At 41.8% G+C, this 14,659-nt stretch overlaps 1 protein-coding gene across 6 annotated transcripts in view; it reads left to right on the top strand.

The window, feature by feature from the left end:
• GRM8 (glutamate metabotropic receptor 8) overlaps window positions 1–3,083 on the top strand; it is a 455,163-nt gene extending 452,080 nt beyond the window's left edge. For all 6 annotated transcript variants that reach the window (XM_073328251.1, XM_073328250.1, XM_073328248.1 and 3 more), the window contains one exon: window positions 2,532–3,083. In XM_073328251.1, coding sequence (XP_073184352.1) covers window positions 2,532–2,581 — 50 coding nt within the window. In that variant the 3' untranslated portion in view covers window positions 2,582–3,083. The remainder of the gene's footprint in view (window positions 1–2,531) is intronic.
• Window positions 3,084–14,659: the final 11,576 nt, after the last annotated feature.

Raw genomic sequence — 14,659 nt, 5'->3', positions numbered from 1 at the left:
TGAGTTCACACCAGTTTACACTGGTGTAACTTCATTGACCTCAATGGAGTTATAGATTTAGGCCTGATCCTGCGCTACTTAACTTTAAGCATATGAGCCATCCAAATGAAGACAATGTGACTACTCGTGGCCTAAGTCTTTGGAGAATTGCAGTCTTATGGAGAAGTGACGTCAGTGCAGTTACTCATGATTTAAATTGGCGTGCGTATAGAATTATATGGGCCAGATTCTCTAGACCACTACGTTCATTTTGTGCTGCCAGCTGCCTCCACCCACTGGGGTAAATGGAGTATGTCAGAGGCAGGCTAGAGGCAGAAAGGGGTATGCTGAAGCCGAGTCCCTCTGCACCTGATGCCGTACAGACTTTATAACAGTGGTGGAAGATACAGTCAGCACCCTACTGCTCTAAGTTCTGCTGGGTCCATGCAGCTGGGGATCAGAGAGCTCCAGGTGGCTCTCTGAAGCCACCACTGCCCACTCTATCTGAACACGTAATGGAGAACTGGCTACATCTCTAACAACAATAAGGGACAGTGGCTGCCATGTAGAAATGCCCAGTACTATATTTAGGTTCAGTGACTTGTCACCATTTTACCTTAATAGTAGTCCAGGAGTTGACTCATCCTCACATATTGCACCTTTCTGAACAAGCAGGAGAATATCTGCCGGAAGGGGAAATTCACTTGTAAGAAAGGGTGGTGCAGTTGATGCTGTTAATCTGCCTGAGGAATATCACCACAGGAGGGCAGTTTTAAAGTACAGTCTGAGCTTTCTAGTAAACATGCCTGTGGACACTTCCTGGAAGAGAGATGTTCTATGTCAGAGCATCTCCTGAGGATGCTGGTCACATACCTTCATCAGCCAGCATTGCCACTTTCAGGGCTGCATCAGCCACCTTTGGCCTCTTTCCCCTCATATAACAGGTGTTGTGGATGTCTTGTATGCCTGTAACTCCCTCCTAGGTCTCCGTTCCACCAGTGGATGCCTAGCCGGCCTCAGTCAGTGGAAATTGGAGCGTGACTCAAGCCCCAGATGTGCCAGCAACTGTTTTGCTAATTTGTTTTTTTTTTAAATTAGCCAAATAAAATGTTGAAACTAAGGCACAGCACACTATATTTAAAAAAAACACAACTAGCCAGGAAGAGATATGAAATATGCCGAATAGCTTGTAGAATAAAGAGCTGTGTGTCTTTTTCTCACCCAGCAGCCATCATATTACCCCTAAAGCACACACAAATAAAATGTCATCAAAAGCACAGTATTTGGGCCCTGTTTCCAGCAAGCTATTTAGAAAAGCACTTAAACATATGGTTCAAGTCAAGAATATGCTCATGTGATTTCTTGAATTGGAACCTTGGTGAAGTTGATTATACAGCTGAATGCTGACTAAATACTAAATTAATTTCATTGCTACACAGGTTTCAGAGTAGCAGCTGTGTTAGTCCGTATCCACAAAAAGAACAGGAGTACTTGTGGCACCTTAGAGACTAACAAATTTATTAGCGCATAAGCTTTCGTGGGCTACAGCCCACTTCATTGGATGCATAGAATGGAACATATAGTAAGATATAGATATATATATATAGAGAGAGAGAGAGACAGATAAGTTGGAAGTTACCATACAAACTGTGAGAGACTAATTAGTTAAGATGAGCTATTATCAGCAGAAGAAAAAAACTTTTATAGTGATAATCAAGATGGCCCATTTAGACAGTTGACAAGAAGGTGTGAAGATACTTAACTTAGGGAAATAGATTCACTATGTGTAATGACCCAGCCACTCCCAGTCTCTATTCAAACCCAAGTTAATGGTATCTAGTTTGCATATCAATTCAAGCTCAGCAGTTTCTCCTTGGAGTCTATTTTTGAAGCTTTTCTGTTGCAAAATTGCCACCCTTAAATTTTTTACTGAGTGGCCAGCGAGGTTGAGGTGTTCTCCTACCGGTTTTTGCATGTTATGATTCCTGATGTCAGATTTGTGTCCATTTATTATTTTGCATAGAGACTGTCCGGTTTGGCCAATGTACATGGCAGAGGGGCATTGCTGGCATATGATGGCATCTATCACATTGGTAGATGTGGAGGTGAATGAGCCCCTGATGGCATGGCTAATGTGATTAGGTCCTATGATGGTGTCACTTGAATAAATATGTGGACACAGTTGGCATCGGACTTTGTTGCAAGGATAGGTTCTTGGGTTAGTGTTTTTGTTGTGTGGTGAGTGGTTGCTGGTGAGTATTTGCTTCAGGTTGGGGGGCTGTCTGAAAGCAAGGACTGGTCTGTCTGATCCCTCACTCTCACAGATCTTGGGAGACAGATCAGTCCTTGCTTACAGACAGCCCCCCAACCTGAAGCAAATACCAGCAACCACACACCACACAACATTTATTATGCTCTAATAAATTTGTTAGTCTCTAAGGTGCCACAAGTACAACTGTTCTTATTGCTACACAAAGTGCTTTATGTTGATTCCAAAACCTGAAATGTAACTTTGTTCTTTTCTTTTCTTCTTCTTCTTTTTTGCTTTGCAGCTTCCTCTACCAAGACAACGTATGTCAGCTACAGCAATCATGCAAACTGAGCAGGGAAATGAAATGCACCTGAAGTATGTGAAAATAAAAAAAAATAAACAATGAATTTACTACCACCAAAACCTCGGTCTTGGAAAGAGCTGTAGACTACAATCGAATCAATAGTCAGTCTCTTAATGGACAAAGATTAACCACGAGCCAAAAGCAGGAAGGGTGGGGAAGGAAAAAGCTCAGTTTTATACACTTCAGACCGAATGTCAAACTTCTGAACTGTTTACTCACAAAAGGAAGTAAATGTTAGCTTGTGAAAAAAAAATGCTGTTGAAATAAACCATGTCTGATGTTATACTTGTAAGTACTTTTTTGTGATTGTGAGAATTTCCATTCCTGTCCCACATTGTTGAACTTGTATAAGAAGATGAGTTTGTTTCTTGTGATGACTGACTGAATTGAAGCCCTGGGTTGTGCTAAAATAAGTGCAATGATTGACGCATGCAAATTTTTATACAAAATAATTTATTTCTAATAATAAAGGAATGTTTTGCAAATGTTCAGACTTGTTTCGTTGCAGTTTTAAGGAAGGAAAAACAAATAATATTTTAAGTCCGGACAGTATTGTCTATTGTTTGTTTAGAATGTGCAGTAAAGGGGGGAGCAGGTATAAATAAAACAATAATAATGGTGTCAGAAGAATGCAGTGTAAAGTCGAAGCATGTTGACGGAGGTGTCCGTGTGTGTGTGTGTGTGTGTGTGTACCCTCCGAGGTGGGTGACTTTATTTGTTTTAAAAATTGTGATTATTTTAAAATTGCTGATGGGAGTTTTTCCCAAAGTAAATACATTTTATAAGATTTTGTGAAATGAAGGATTTCTGATGTTGTGCTCATCATTTATGATTCAGCAACTGGTTTTTTTCTTTTGAAAAAAATTATCAGACAATTATAGCAAAGATGATAAAAACGAAAAACTCGGATTTCTTATAGTAATCAGAACCAGCAAACTGAAATAAAAGGTTAATCTTATTATCCTGTACAATAGTATTATGTTGCTGATACTCCCCCATCAGCTATGATGACGTGCCATTGCTGGCAATCACATCTTATTGATGAATGCCTTAGAAATAACATGGAAAGGAATCAGTAGAATATTTGGAAAGCAGTAAAGTGGATATATGAACTAACTTATCAAACCTTTCAAAAGCAAAGGAAATGGCTATTCGAGTACAATTCTGATGTCTTCTAATTTTCAGAATTAAATTATTCAGTAGTTAATGGTGCCATGCCATTAGAAATGGTTGTACCAAAGACAGAGAGAAAACAAGAGAGATTGGAACCAGTGTAGAGATCTATCATGTTAATAAGCCACTCTAGACAAGTTAAAAGCAGACTGCTAGAGGCTTTCAGCTCTGTCACCAATGTCTATGATGCGCTTTGAGACTTTTTCTACTCTATACAATATCTGCCATTCATCAAGTCAATGGGTCTTCGCAATCAGTTTGTTATTAAATGTTCTTTCTGCTGATTTAGCCTGGACGGCTCATTGTTCTTCTTTCCAATAGGCGCTATCTCTTTGTAACATACCTTCTCCAAGGAGGCTGCAGTGGACCCTGGATTACATTATTGAATAAGGGAAGGTTAATTTATTTGAAACTGAATCTCCTACATGTTACAGTTCTGTACTTTACCCTCTTGTGCAGCCAGCAAACTGTTTTCAGTCAACTATCGCCTCAGTGAATGTCCATGTTCCAAAGCACTTCAACAAAGTACAGTTAGGAAGGATCTATCCCAATATTTGGACGCCTGAGTTACTGATGATGTATCATTCACTATAGTGTAATTGAAATGTTTATGACTGACCACTCACCAAACTACAAAATTATTATAAATGAAAAAATAAAGAACCAGGGATTAATTACTTTTTCTATTGACTATGCTTGAAAGCCATTAAGCATACTATGGTCCCTACCCTACAGACATACATACACTTAGTATTATGGACGACTAGTGCCGTTGCTGTCAATGGGCAGTATTCACACGTTTAAAGTTCAGTAGAGCTGCTTGGAAACTTTTTGATGAAATGTTTAGTTGCAGAGAATGCCACTGTGTCCAAACCAAAATATATCAGTTTTGACTAAGGTTTCAATGGGACAGTTTCTCAAGTTCAGGGGGATGTGAGAGAGAAAGTCAGAGAGACCTGACGTTTTCTAACTGTAAACAGGCATTTCAACACAATTGCAGTTTGCAAAAACCTTTAAAAGGTTTTGATTTCATTCCAGTGCAGAATGAAAACAAATGCTGAAAGTTGTCATGAAATGGAATTGTTGTCTTCCGGCCTGCTCAAAAGATCTGCATGAGTGTTTGCTGGGCGAAGCCCTTAATCAGTAATGGGCCTGATCCTGAAGTTGTTCTCTGCATGTGACGCTGATTGAAGCTAGTGAATTTTCAGGTAAAGTAAGAAATAGCCCATTAATCTGTTGTGAAGAAGAACACTAAGAGGCAATGTTATTATGATGAATGAGCCTACAATCCATTACCCACAGTGGAATTACTCTTGTGAGTAGGGATTTGCAGGATCAGGCCAAACATGTTAACGTCAGAGATGTGAAAAAAGCCAATCTTATGGCTGGGATGCGCACCGCAGGTGGGGTGGGGGAGTGAAGGCAGCCCCTTTATAACTTTTAGCCCAGTGGTCAGGGCATACTCCGGCAATGCGGAAGACCCAAATTCAAATCACTCCTCCACATCAGGGAGAAGCAGGGAATTGAACCAGCATCACCCACATACTAGGTGAGTGTCCTGTCCCCTGGACTAAAAGTTATAAAAATGGGGGGGGAGGGGAAGCATCAACATCATTCTTGCAAAAAATGGCTTAGGTGCCTGACTCCAGGAGTGGATTCATGGCTGCAAATCCCAAGTGGAAATAGGCACCTCCTTCCAGCCCTTTGAGGGGCGGGACGTAGATCACACCCCTCTCCTTGCCATTTCCTATTGGCTACCTTAGGCACCTCTCTGCTCATCATGCTGGCTTTTGTGAATCCCATTCTTAGGTGCCTAGCTGTCCCCATGCAATGTATAGGGAGCCTGAGCACCTCACTCAGGGTTGTGAAGTCCACTAGTCATCAGTGTACCTAAATATAAGTCCCTTTGTGAATCTAGCCTGCAATGTCTAACTTACACTACTGATGTATTGGTTTCACTTCAACAGGCTATTTACACACATGCCTAACTTTCAGAATGTGAGTAGTCCCGTTGACTTCACAAACTTTTAAGTTATGCTTTTGTTTATGTACCTTGTTGAATGGGGGGGGGGGTGTCACAGTAGTCAGGAAGGAACTTCTTTGTTCGCTCATATTAGCACTGTGTCAGTCAAAAACACAGGGCACCATACATTATTAAGATATATTGGTCCAGATCCTGCTTACCTCAGCATGCAGAACACACAGTGAAGTTACTGGAATTTTTGTAGTGCAGCATAGAGTCCATACAAGAGCACCACAACTTTCTCAGAGATATGCCAGCGTTACTAGTAAACTAACTCAAAACAGAAGAAAGGTTTTTTGGGGTTTTTTTGCAATGGCCATGGTGTAACACCTATTTTGTTTCAGAGTAACAGCCGTGTTAGTCTGTCTTTGCAAAAAGAAAAGGAGTACTTGTGGCACCTTAGAGACTAACCAATTTATTTGAGCATGAGCTTTCGTGAGCAGCTCACGAAAGCTCATGCTCAAATAAATTGGTTAGTCTCTAAGGTGCCACAAGTACTCCTTTTCGCTCACGAAAGCTCATGCTCAAATAAATTGGTTAGTCTCTAAGGTGCCACAAGTCCTCCTCTTCTTTTTACCTATTTTGTTCTTACCTTATTTGGTTCTTTCTCCCCAATTTAACCACTATAAAAATTCTGCTCCTAAAAAGAGAGGTGTCAGAGTAGCAGCCGTGTTAATCTGTATCCACAAAAAGAACAGGAGGACTTGTGGCACCTTAGAGACTAACCAATAAAAATAAAACAATAAAAAGAGCAATGTCATGACAGGGTTGGAGAAAAAATTGCTACAATTGGAGCATGGGAATATAATGGAATGAGCTATGGAAAAATGACTTCTGCTATACTTTTTACTTTACATTACCAGGTCCCTTTTTATCAGGAGGTTGGACAGCAATAAGAGAAAATCCCGTAGGATCTGTGCTTATTGTGTCTGTGAATACTCAGGAAGCTTCTTAATTTCTCCCACACATTCTCCCTCTCTCTTGGAATTAACCATCACTCGTTCCTTTTATACAGGAAACACATTGCTTTTTTCACAACCTTCTTCTCTCGGTCTAGCCCATTCTACTCTTTCGTTTATAGCCTTGCCAGTCATTAAGCTGTAGTTAAACCTGTCAGTATTTTTCATTATAAATTCTACTATTTAACACAGCCTTACAAAGACGCTGCAGGATGAAACTTGGCATGTATAGTCTAAGAATGGGTCTGAAATACTCTCTTCAAAAACATCATCATCGTTTTTTCCATTGAAGTTTTATGTAGGTTAAAAATGAAAAGCTTATACATTGAACGTATCTCCCAAACACATATAACTGAAGGGCGGTAGCAATTTAAAACCTGAATGTTGGCCAATGATTATCACATAATGTCTTCCAATTGCTTGTGCTACAGTTTGAAGAATTAGGTTTACACAGTATGTAAAAGACACATACTAAGCTATAATCCTTGACCCATCTTCAGTGTATGTTTTTTTCTTTGTTTAAGGGTCCATAAAAGCTTCCCCATTGATTTCAATAGGGTTTGGATTTGGCTCCATGTGATTTAATCAATAATGTAGGTCACTGCTTTCTCACCTAGTAACACTGTGTAAACCGTTGTGAGCAGAGTTATGCTGAGAGCTACATTAAATATTATGTGTGCATTCTTAGGAGCTGATCCCACCATCACTAATGCACATGAGCAATTCAGGTGCATAAACTGTGTGTGTTTACATGGCCTTTGCTTACATGTGAATTAGTGTTTAATGGGTACTAAGCATCTTATATGGGCCAGATTTTCAGAGGCATAGCACCCTTTCAGATCCCATTGGCTTCACTAGGCTCTGCAGGTGCTTCGTCTTGAAAATCAGGCTGCTAGGGAATTGGTTTAGCTGACCCAATGGCGGGGGAGGGGGGAGCAGAGACAAAAGCTCAGTCCTCAAAAGTACTTCGGCCTTGCTCCACAGCAGCACTGCAATGCCTAACCCACAGCCAGCTGATGCCTAGTGGAATCCCCAGCCCTAAGCTAAGTGCCCAGGTTCCCATACAATGTATGGGGAGCATAAGGCACCTAAGAAAGGCATCCTTAGAAGCCAGCAAGCCAAACAGGAAGCTGCCTAATTAGCCAGGATTGAAATGTCGAGACGTGCAAGGACAGGAGAGAGAAGAGGAGCAAGCAGCATGGGCACCTAAGTCTCTGACCAGTGGTGCTGGGATGATGGGCTGGAAATCAGTACCTGCCTCCATTCAAGATCCTCATCCTTGAACCCTCTCCTGGAGTTAGGCACTCTGGTTAGGTACCGCTGCTCTAGCAGTCAAACCACCCTACCTCCCTCTCTCTCTCTCTCCTGCTTACACTCAATATCTGTCTCTTGCTCACCCTATATTTCACTGTGCCCTTGGCTATCTTTTGCATGGATGCTGTGTTGACCTCCATGCCATCTATGGGCTGCATCCAGCCCTCCTGTTGCAGGGTCTGATAGGTATCAGCTCTCAGTTGTGCTCACAGCATGTCTACAGGATTGGGCTCCACTGCTGAGATAGGCGTTCCCCTGCCTAGTTTGAGACAGTAGTGGAGTAAATGCGGGGCAGGGTGATGTTTAATATGTGTGGCGCCTTTTCACATGGGGCTGGAGAGCGAGCCCACCCTGCACTGACCCAGAAAAACCACACATGCATATACAAGTCAATCTCCTCTCCTGCGGGGCTGGACCTGGCTCCCTGCTCTGGGCGGTGTGCCATGGTGCATGGGGCCATGTGACACTGAGACCCTATGCAACTTGTCACAGCGCCACTTGCTCACTTTTGGATGGTTGCTCCTTTATTATGATGGAGGGGTGGCCAGGCCAAACCTGAGCGATGCTGCAAATCTGGGCACCAGATTGCAATGCCCAGAGTGGGGAGCCAGGCTCAGCCTCACGGTACAGGAGCCACCACTGCCTGTTGAATGCAGGGCCATCTTGCTTTTCAAACTGATGCTCCCATCCCAGTCTGGGGCCTCACCTCTGCACCAGTCCAAAATGAGGGTTGCAGTGACAGGGCAGACGGTGCTGCTGGTGCCCCTTTGTCAGGGAAGGAGGAATGCTCCCATTGAATAGGGAGGCACTACTAATGACCCATCACCCTCCCCACCCCACCCCACCTTGTTACAAAACCTGACTGCCACTGGTTTGAGAATGCTGCTTTGGGACCTCCAGGGCTTAAACTGAGGTTCTGAGCTGCTTGTTAGCTACGGGATGGTGTCAGGGGTCACCCAGCTTTGTGAATGCTGACTGGTGGAAACGTGGGCACCTAGGGGATGTAGGATCCTAAATAATTAGGTAGCAGCTGGGCATCAGTTCTGAAAATGTCAGTGGTGCCTAAGGGGTGGATTAGGCACCTAAAGAGGCAGATAGGTGCCTAAATGCCTTTGAGGAGCTGGGTCAGAGAGCCTGCCATGTCAGTCAAAATATGGGGAGGGTGTGCCTACGCTGAACCAGGGCCCACTCCTGCAAACGCCTCACTCTCAGCCCAGGCCCTGGGCTTAATGCCACAATATGGCCTTTATGAATCACACATGCCTTATACGTCAGTCTACAGTCCATTCCTAATTTTTAACCTCAGAAGCCACCACAGTCCCTTAGCCTGAGCACAGGCCCGCCACATGTGTCTAAGTGGAATATAGCCATACCATCTGCTCCAATGACAGCTTCAACTTAATGCTAATTTATTCATTTTCACTGAGAAGGCAAAGGTTACATGGAGAGGTGCTCTTGGGGAGGTGGAAGAGGGCAGGAGAGGATTGCTTCCTGGTTTCCATTGCAATTGGATCTTTCTTCCTCTTTTATATTCAGGTGAGCTTCAGAAGGGAGCCAAACTCATGTAATTGGCAGAAGTCTAGCTGGGCCCCTGGCAGGCTGTCTCAGCAAAGAGGCGGACGGCTGTATCTGCACAGCCTCTCACACCACAACTCAGGCACGTCAGCAAGGCAGTGTGTGAACTGTGGCTGCCCATGCTTCCCGTTGGCTTTTGTTACGCAAAGTGCTTCAGTCTTGAGTGATTTCAATCCAGTCAATTCCCAGAGTACTAAAAATTTAACCGCCTCATCTGAGTTCTTAATGTGTAAAAGATAAATGGCTACATAGGCACAGTAACGTTTTCAGCCAAAAAAAAAAATCCATAAGGGTTCTTTATCACACAGACTTTTAGGGCTCAATTCTGATCACAGAAGAAAAGCGAGAGACCATAGCTTAAAAACTCAATTACTGTGCATGCATGTGTGCACAGGGAAGCTAATTCATCAGGACAGATGACTTATACTATTATACTTTGAAAATCAGATACCGGTCCTTAATGTGGTTTTGTGACTGCAGGATAGATACAATGGACTCTAATGGTGCTATGTATCAGACCAATGAACCAGAAATTGAACAGGATTTATAAGAGAGAGACGTTAAACATTCTGTAGAAACGATAATGGACCACTGTGTCAAAAATCCACTTTTCAAGAAATGCCTAAATAGCAATTTACACAGTAGGGTTTTTAACGAATAGCATCAATTCTCTCCCAATGAATAGATAATTTTTATCACTAACCAAGGGAAGAAATGCTAGAAGACATTTTAACATCTCACATTTGTAAATATGGTGTATTAAAATACAATTACCTTCTTTATGTATCTCAAGCAGAACATGAAAGTGGCGGACATAATATGATGTATAAAGAGAAAATGTCTCTTTTATAGTGTTCCTTTATTGTGCTCTAATTTTAAAATTCACCTGTATGATGCAGCTTATTGCAACATCGTGTCAGCCACTAATTTAGAAAGATGGTTTAATATGGTAACACATTTGCAGATAGGCTGCTTATCATAGGGTGAGCTTAAGACAAACAAATATGTCTCTGCAAACTAGTGCCTGTTAAAAATTGCACTGGGCAAAGCTTGAGCATGGAATGGAAAAGCACAGTCTCATCCGGCTTGATTTTGATTTCTCTTATACCCGTTTTCCACTGATTTCGCTTACACAAGTGTTTAACGTTATTCATTTTAATGGAGTTATAATGGTATTACGTTGGTGTAAAGGATATCAGAATCAGGACCAAAAATTCAGTCATTGTGGACATGATCACAACTTTTGGAGGTATGTCTATGCTGCAATTAAAGAGCCGCGGCTGGCTTGTGCCAGCTAACTCCAGCTCGTAGGACTCAGGCTAAAGAGCTGTTTAATTGCGGTGTAGATGTTTGGGCTCAGGCTGGAGCCGGGATCTAGGACTCTGTGAAGTGGGAGGGTCCCAGAGCTGGGGCTGCAGCCCGATCCTGAACATCGACCTCACCATTAAACCGTCCCTTAGCCTGAGCACAGGCCCGCCACATGTGTCTAAGTGGAATATAGCCATACCATCTGCTCCAATGACAGCTTCAACTTAATGCTAATTTATTTATTTTCACTGAAAAGGCAAAGGTTACATGGAGAGGTGCTCTTGGGGAGGTGGAAGAGGGCAGGAGAGGATTGCTGCCTGGTTTCCATTGCAATTGGATCTTTCTTCCTCTTTTATATTCAGGTGAGCTTCAGAAGGGAGCCAAACTCATGTAATTGGCAGAAGTCTAATGCATGACTTCACTATATACTTTCATGATTGCTAAGAATAGAAAGTGAAATGCACTGTGCACTAATTGCCCTTGTGACTAATGGGATCCAGTTAATACTGCATATTTAAGAAGAAAAGTCTTCATTTGTGAACTGTTTTCTGTAGTTTGGCCCATTTCACCTATTTCCTTGGCCCAAATGTCTGAGTCATGTCATGGATTTTAGAAAGTATATTGCTGGTAGAATTGAATTGCTACACTTATGCTGTGAAAGCAAAGGGCATGTGTTTGATGTGAAAGAACACATTCACTGGGCAATATTTCTGGTTAATAATGTAAAGGAAGCAAAAGCTGTATCTAATCAGACACAGTTGTGGGCTAGATATAATGGTAAAAGAATTCTGCAAAGTTGGGTGTGTGCTACACTGGCTTTAGAAATAGTCTGAAGAAATCTGCAGAAGGGTCACCTACAAAATTTCCATGTAAAATTCCTGACACATTCCATGAATATTGATACTTGCCCCATCATATTGCAATACTGAATGGAATCATTTTCTTGCTTGGCATGATGGTGTGTAGTAAGTAGTAAGCTCCAGGAACTTTCGTTTTCAGTAGTGAGGCAGTAGGAAGAGAAGGGCAAGCAGCATTTCTCCCAAAGCTAAACCAAACAACGGTGAGAAGCACAGTAGGATCCACAACATCCTGGAAGGCAAGTCAACCTTATGTGTATGTTACAGAAATGACAAGTACCACTGAGGAAGTAGCACACATGGCATACTCAGAGGTGTATGAAGAGAAGAGGAAAAGGACTGGTGACGCCGTTGTGGTAATCAAAGTCCAAATGAAAAGAGAACAAAATATTGGGAACCACCTCCTTTAAAAGCATCCTGTTAACCTTAAAAGGTCCATAACAACTTCCATCAAGGGCACAGAAACCTCCCTGGAGCATGAGTGTTCATCCATATACACTACCTAGAACTTACCATAATTTAAAGGGGAAGCAGGAGAGAACCATTGATTGGAGATAATTAATGCTAATAGTTGATGGGGTAGTAGGATGAACATGCACTCTGATTGTCCTGGGGAGAGAGCAAATAAGGAAAAGTTACTGGGAGCATACAACCAGCATGCACAGGATCCACAGTGTTGTCCAGCCCCCAGTCACTATTGTGACCCCTTACCCTCAACACTTAACCTTTAGATCAAATGTTGCAACATGATGATAAGGATGCCACCCTTTCTTTTCCAAGGGCCACCTCTGCAGTTCATTCCCCTAGCTTGTCTGTCATCCTCCCACCCATGTATCAGCTGGCATGTAGCTACAATTTTAGTGTTAGAATGGCCTACTCTACTGCAGTGCTACATATATTCTGCTTGGAAAGTGTTTCAGGCTCTTTGTGTCTGTTTTCCCATGATGGTGCTGCATCACAAAAACAGTGTCTCCAAAATCTCTGTGCTCAGGCCCCACAGGTCTATTAAATAATACGGTCCTGTATACCAGACATCAGGAGTTTGGGCCCCATAAACATCAGGTGAAGCAGCGCCACTTGTAGGCCTCTTTACTAAAGGAACACTCCTGTGTTACACACAGGAGAACACCTCCTGGAGATGTGTTGCAATCTACAGCTTCGGCTTCCAGACACAGTACTCGGGAAATGGTGAAAGGAGTGCTGTTGTCTGGATCTTCAAGAAGATGCTTGCAGGCTCCCCAAAGACAAAAAAGAAAAGGGACTGCGACTTCAACTGGGGCTTTAACTCTGCCGATCAGGGACCGTATAAAATTGATCGCAGAGAAACCATTAGGAAATGTGCATCTGGGATGTAAGGGCCCTCTCATCAGCTGTTTTAAATTAGGGTAGATCCATTGACTCAGTGGAACTATGCCAATTTATACGAGCTGAGGACATAGCCTGCAGAGAGTTCTGGAAACACAATGGGTGAAATCTGGGCCCTATTGAAGTCAATGTCAAATCTCCCGTGACTTCAAAGGGGTCAATATTTCACCCATGTTTAGCAGCATTACATAATTGTGTGGGAGGGAGAAGGGGAGGGACAGTAACACTCTAAACTCTGGTGCTATAGCAATAGTTCTTGTCTACCAACTGCCATGCCTTTAAGTAAGGGAAAGAAAAAAGTGTATTTTGTCTCCCAGAGCAGTAGAGACACATGACAGTGTCTGGGATGCACAGGAAAGCATCAAATAGCACAACATGCCACAATATTTTCACACAATGTACTGACTATTGGTGAAGTGAATGAGGAGAGAGCTACTGGATTTGAAAACAAAAGCCAAACCTTGGCATCAAACCTCTGATCTAAGTTCATGGACATTTGTTTTGAGAACTGGTCCTAATTCTACAGCTCTGCCCTGTCTAAAGCTGATGAAAAGATAGATTTTATGTCCCATGAAAAATTCTGAGATTTCTGAATTTGGTTTCATCCCCTATTGTGACATTGCGGCATTATTTGCAAAATGAAATATTCCAAAAAGTGTCCTTTTGACCTTATTGAAATGTTTCATTTTGATAAAGACAAGGATATAATATACTGGTAATTATATATTAAGTTAAAACAGTAACCAAAAATGTTGATAGTATCAAAACAACCTTATCAAAATGAAACATTTCTATAATTTTCCATAAAAATGAAATCAATACATTCCTGCAAACTATTTTGATTTAGCTGATGCAGCACTTTCAAACAAAAAATGATTCTGTTGGGTATTTTTCAATCAGTTCTCTCCGTGTCTCTCACTAATAGTGAGGTACCTGAGTATAACCGCCTGTCTTTTTGTTCTTTGTTTGTATGATACCTAGCACAAGACTGCCGTAATCCATGACTGGGTCTTCTTAGGTACTACTTCAATCAAATAATATATATTTTTAAAAATGTGATTTGAAAATTATGCTTTTCAAAAGTTGGGCAACTTCAAAATTAAACCGCCCTTTTTGTTCTCAACTCTCTTTTCAACGCCCACATAATATTTTCTGTTACTGTGTTGTCTTTTTGAAAAACAAGTATTCCACTCTTGGTGGTGGTGTTTTTTTAAGTAAGTATGACCAACTCTACAAAAAGTAACTGTATATTAAATGGAGGAAGGCTGTGTCTGGTAAAGAAGGAGATTCACCATGAAGTTTATATGGAAGGACGTAAGCAACCAAGGGAAGGATATATCTGTATAGTAATTAGCAAAATTATACCACAAATGTCAACTTAATAATCAAACAGAAGTTGTACCTACGACATATTAGTTATTCTGTTGTGCAACAGCAATCAAAACTTTATCAGGTGAAATTCCTGGGCTATTAGCACACCTTGAGATTAAA

This window comes from Lepidochelys kempii, chromosome 1, assembly GCF_965140265.1.
Source record: "Lepidochelys kempii isolate rLepKem1 chromosome 1, rLepKem1.hap2, whole genome shotgun sequence".
Classification (NCBI taxonomy): Eukaryota; Metazoa; Chordata; order Testudines; family Cheloniidae; genus Lepidochelys; species Lepidochelys kempii.
This window is presented reverse-complemented; position numbering and strand designations above follow the sequence as displayed.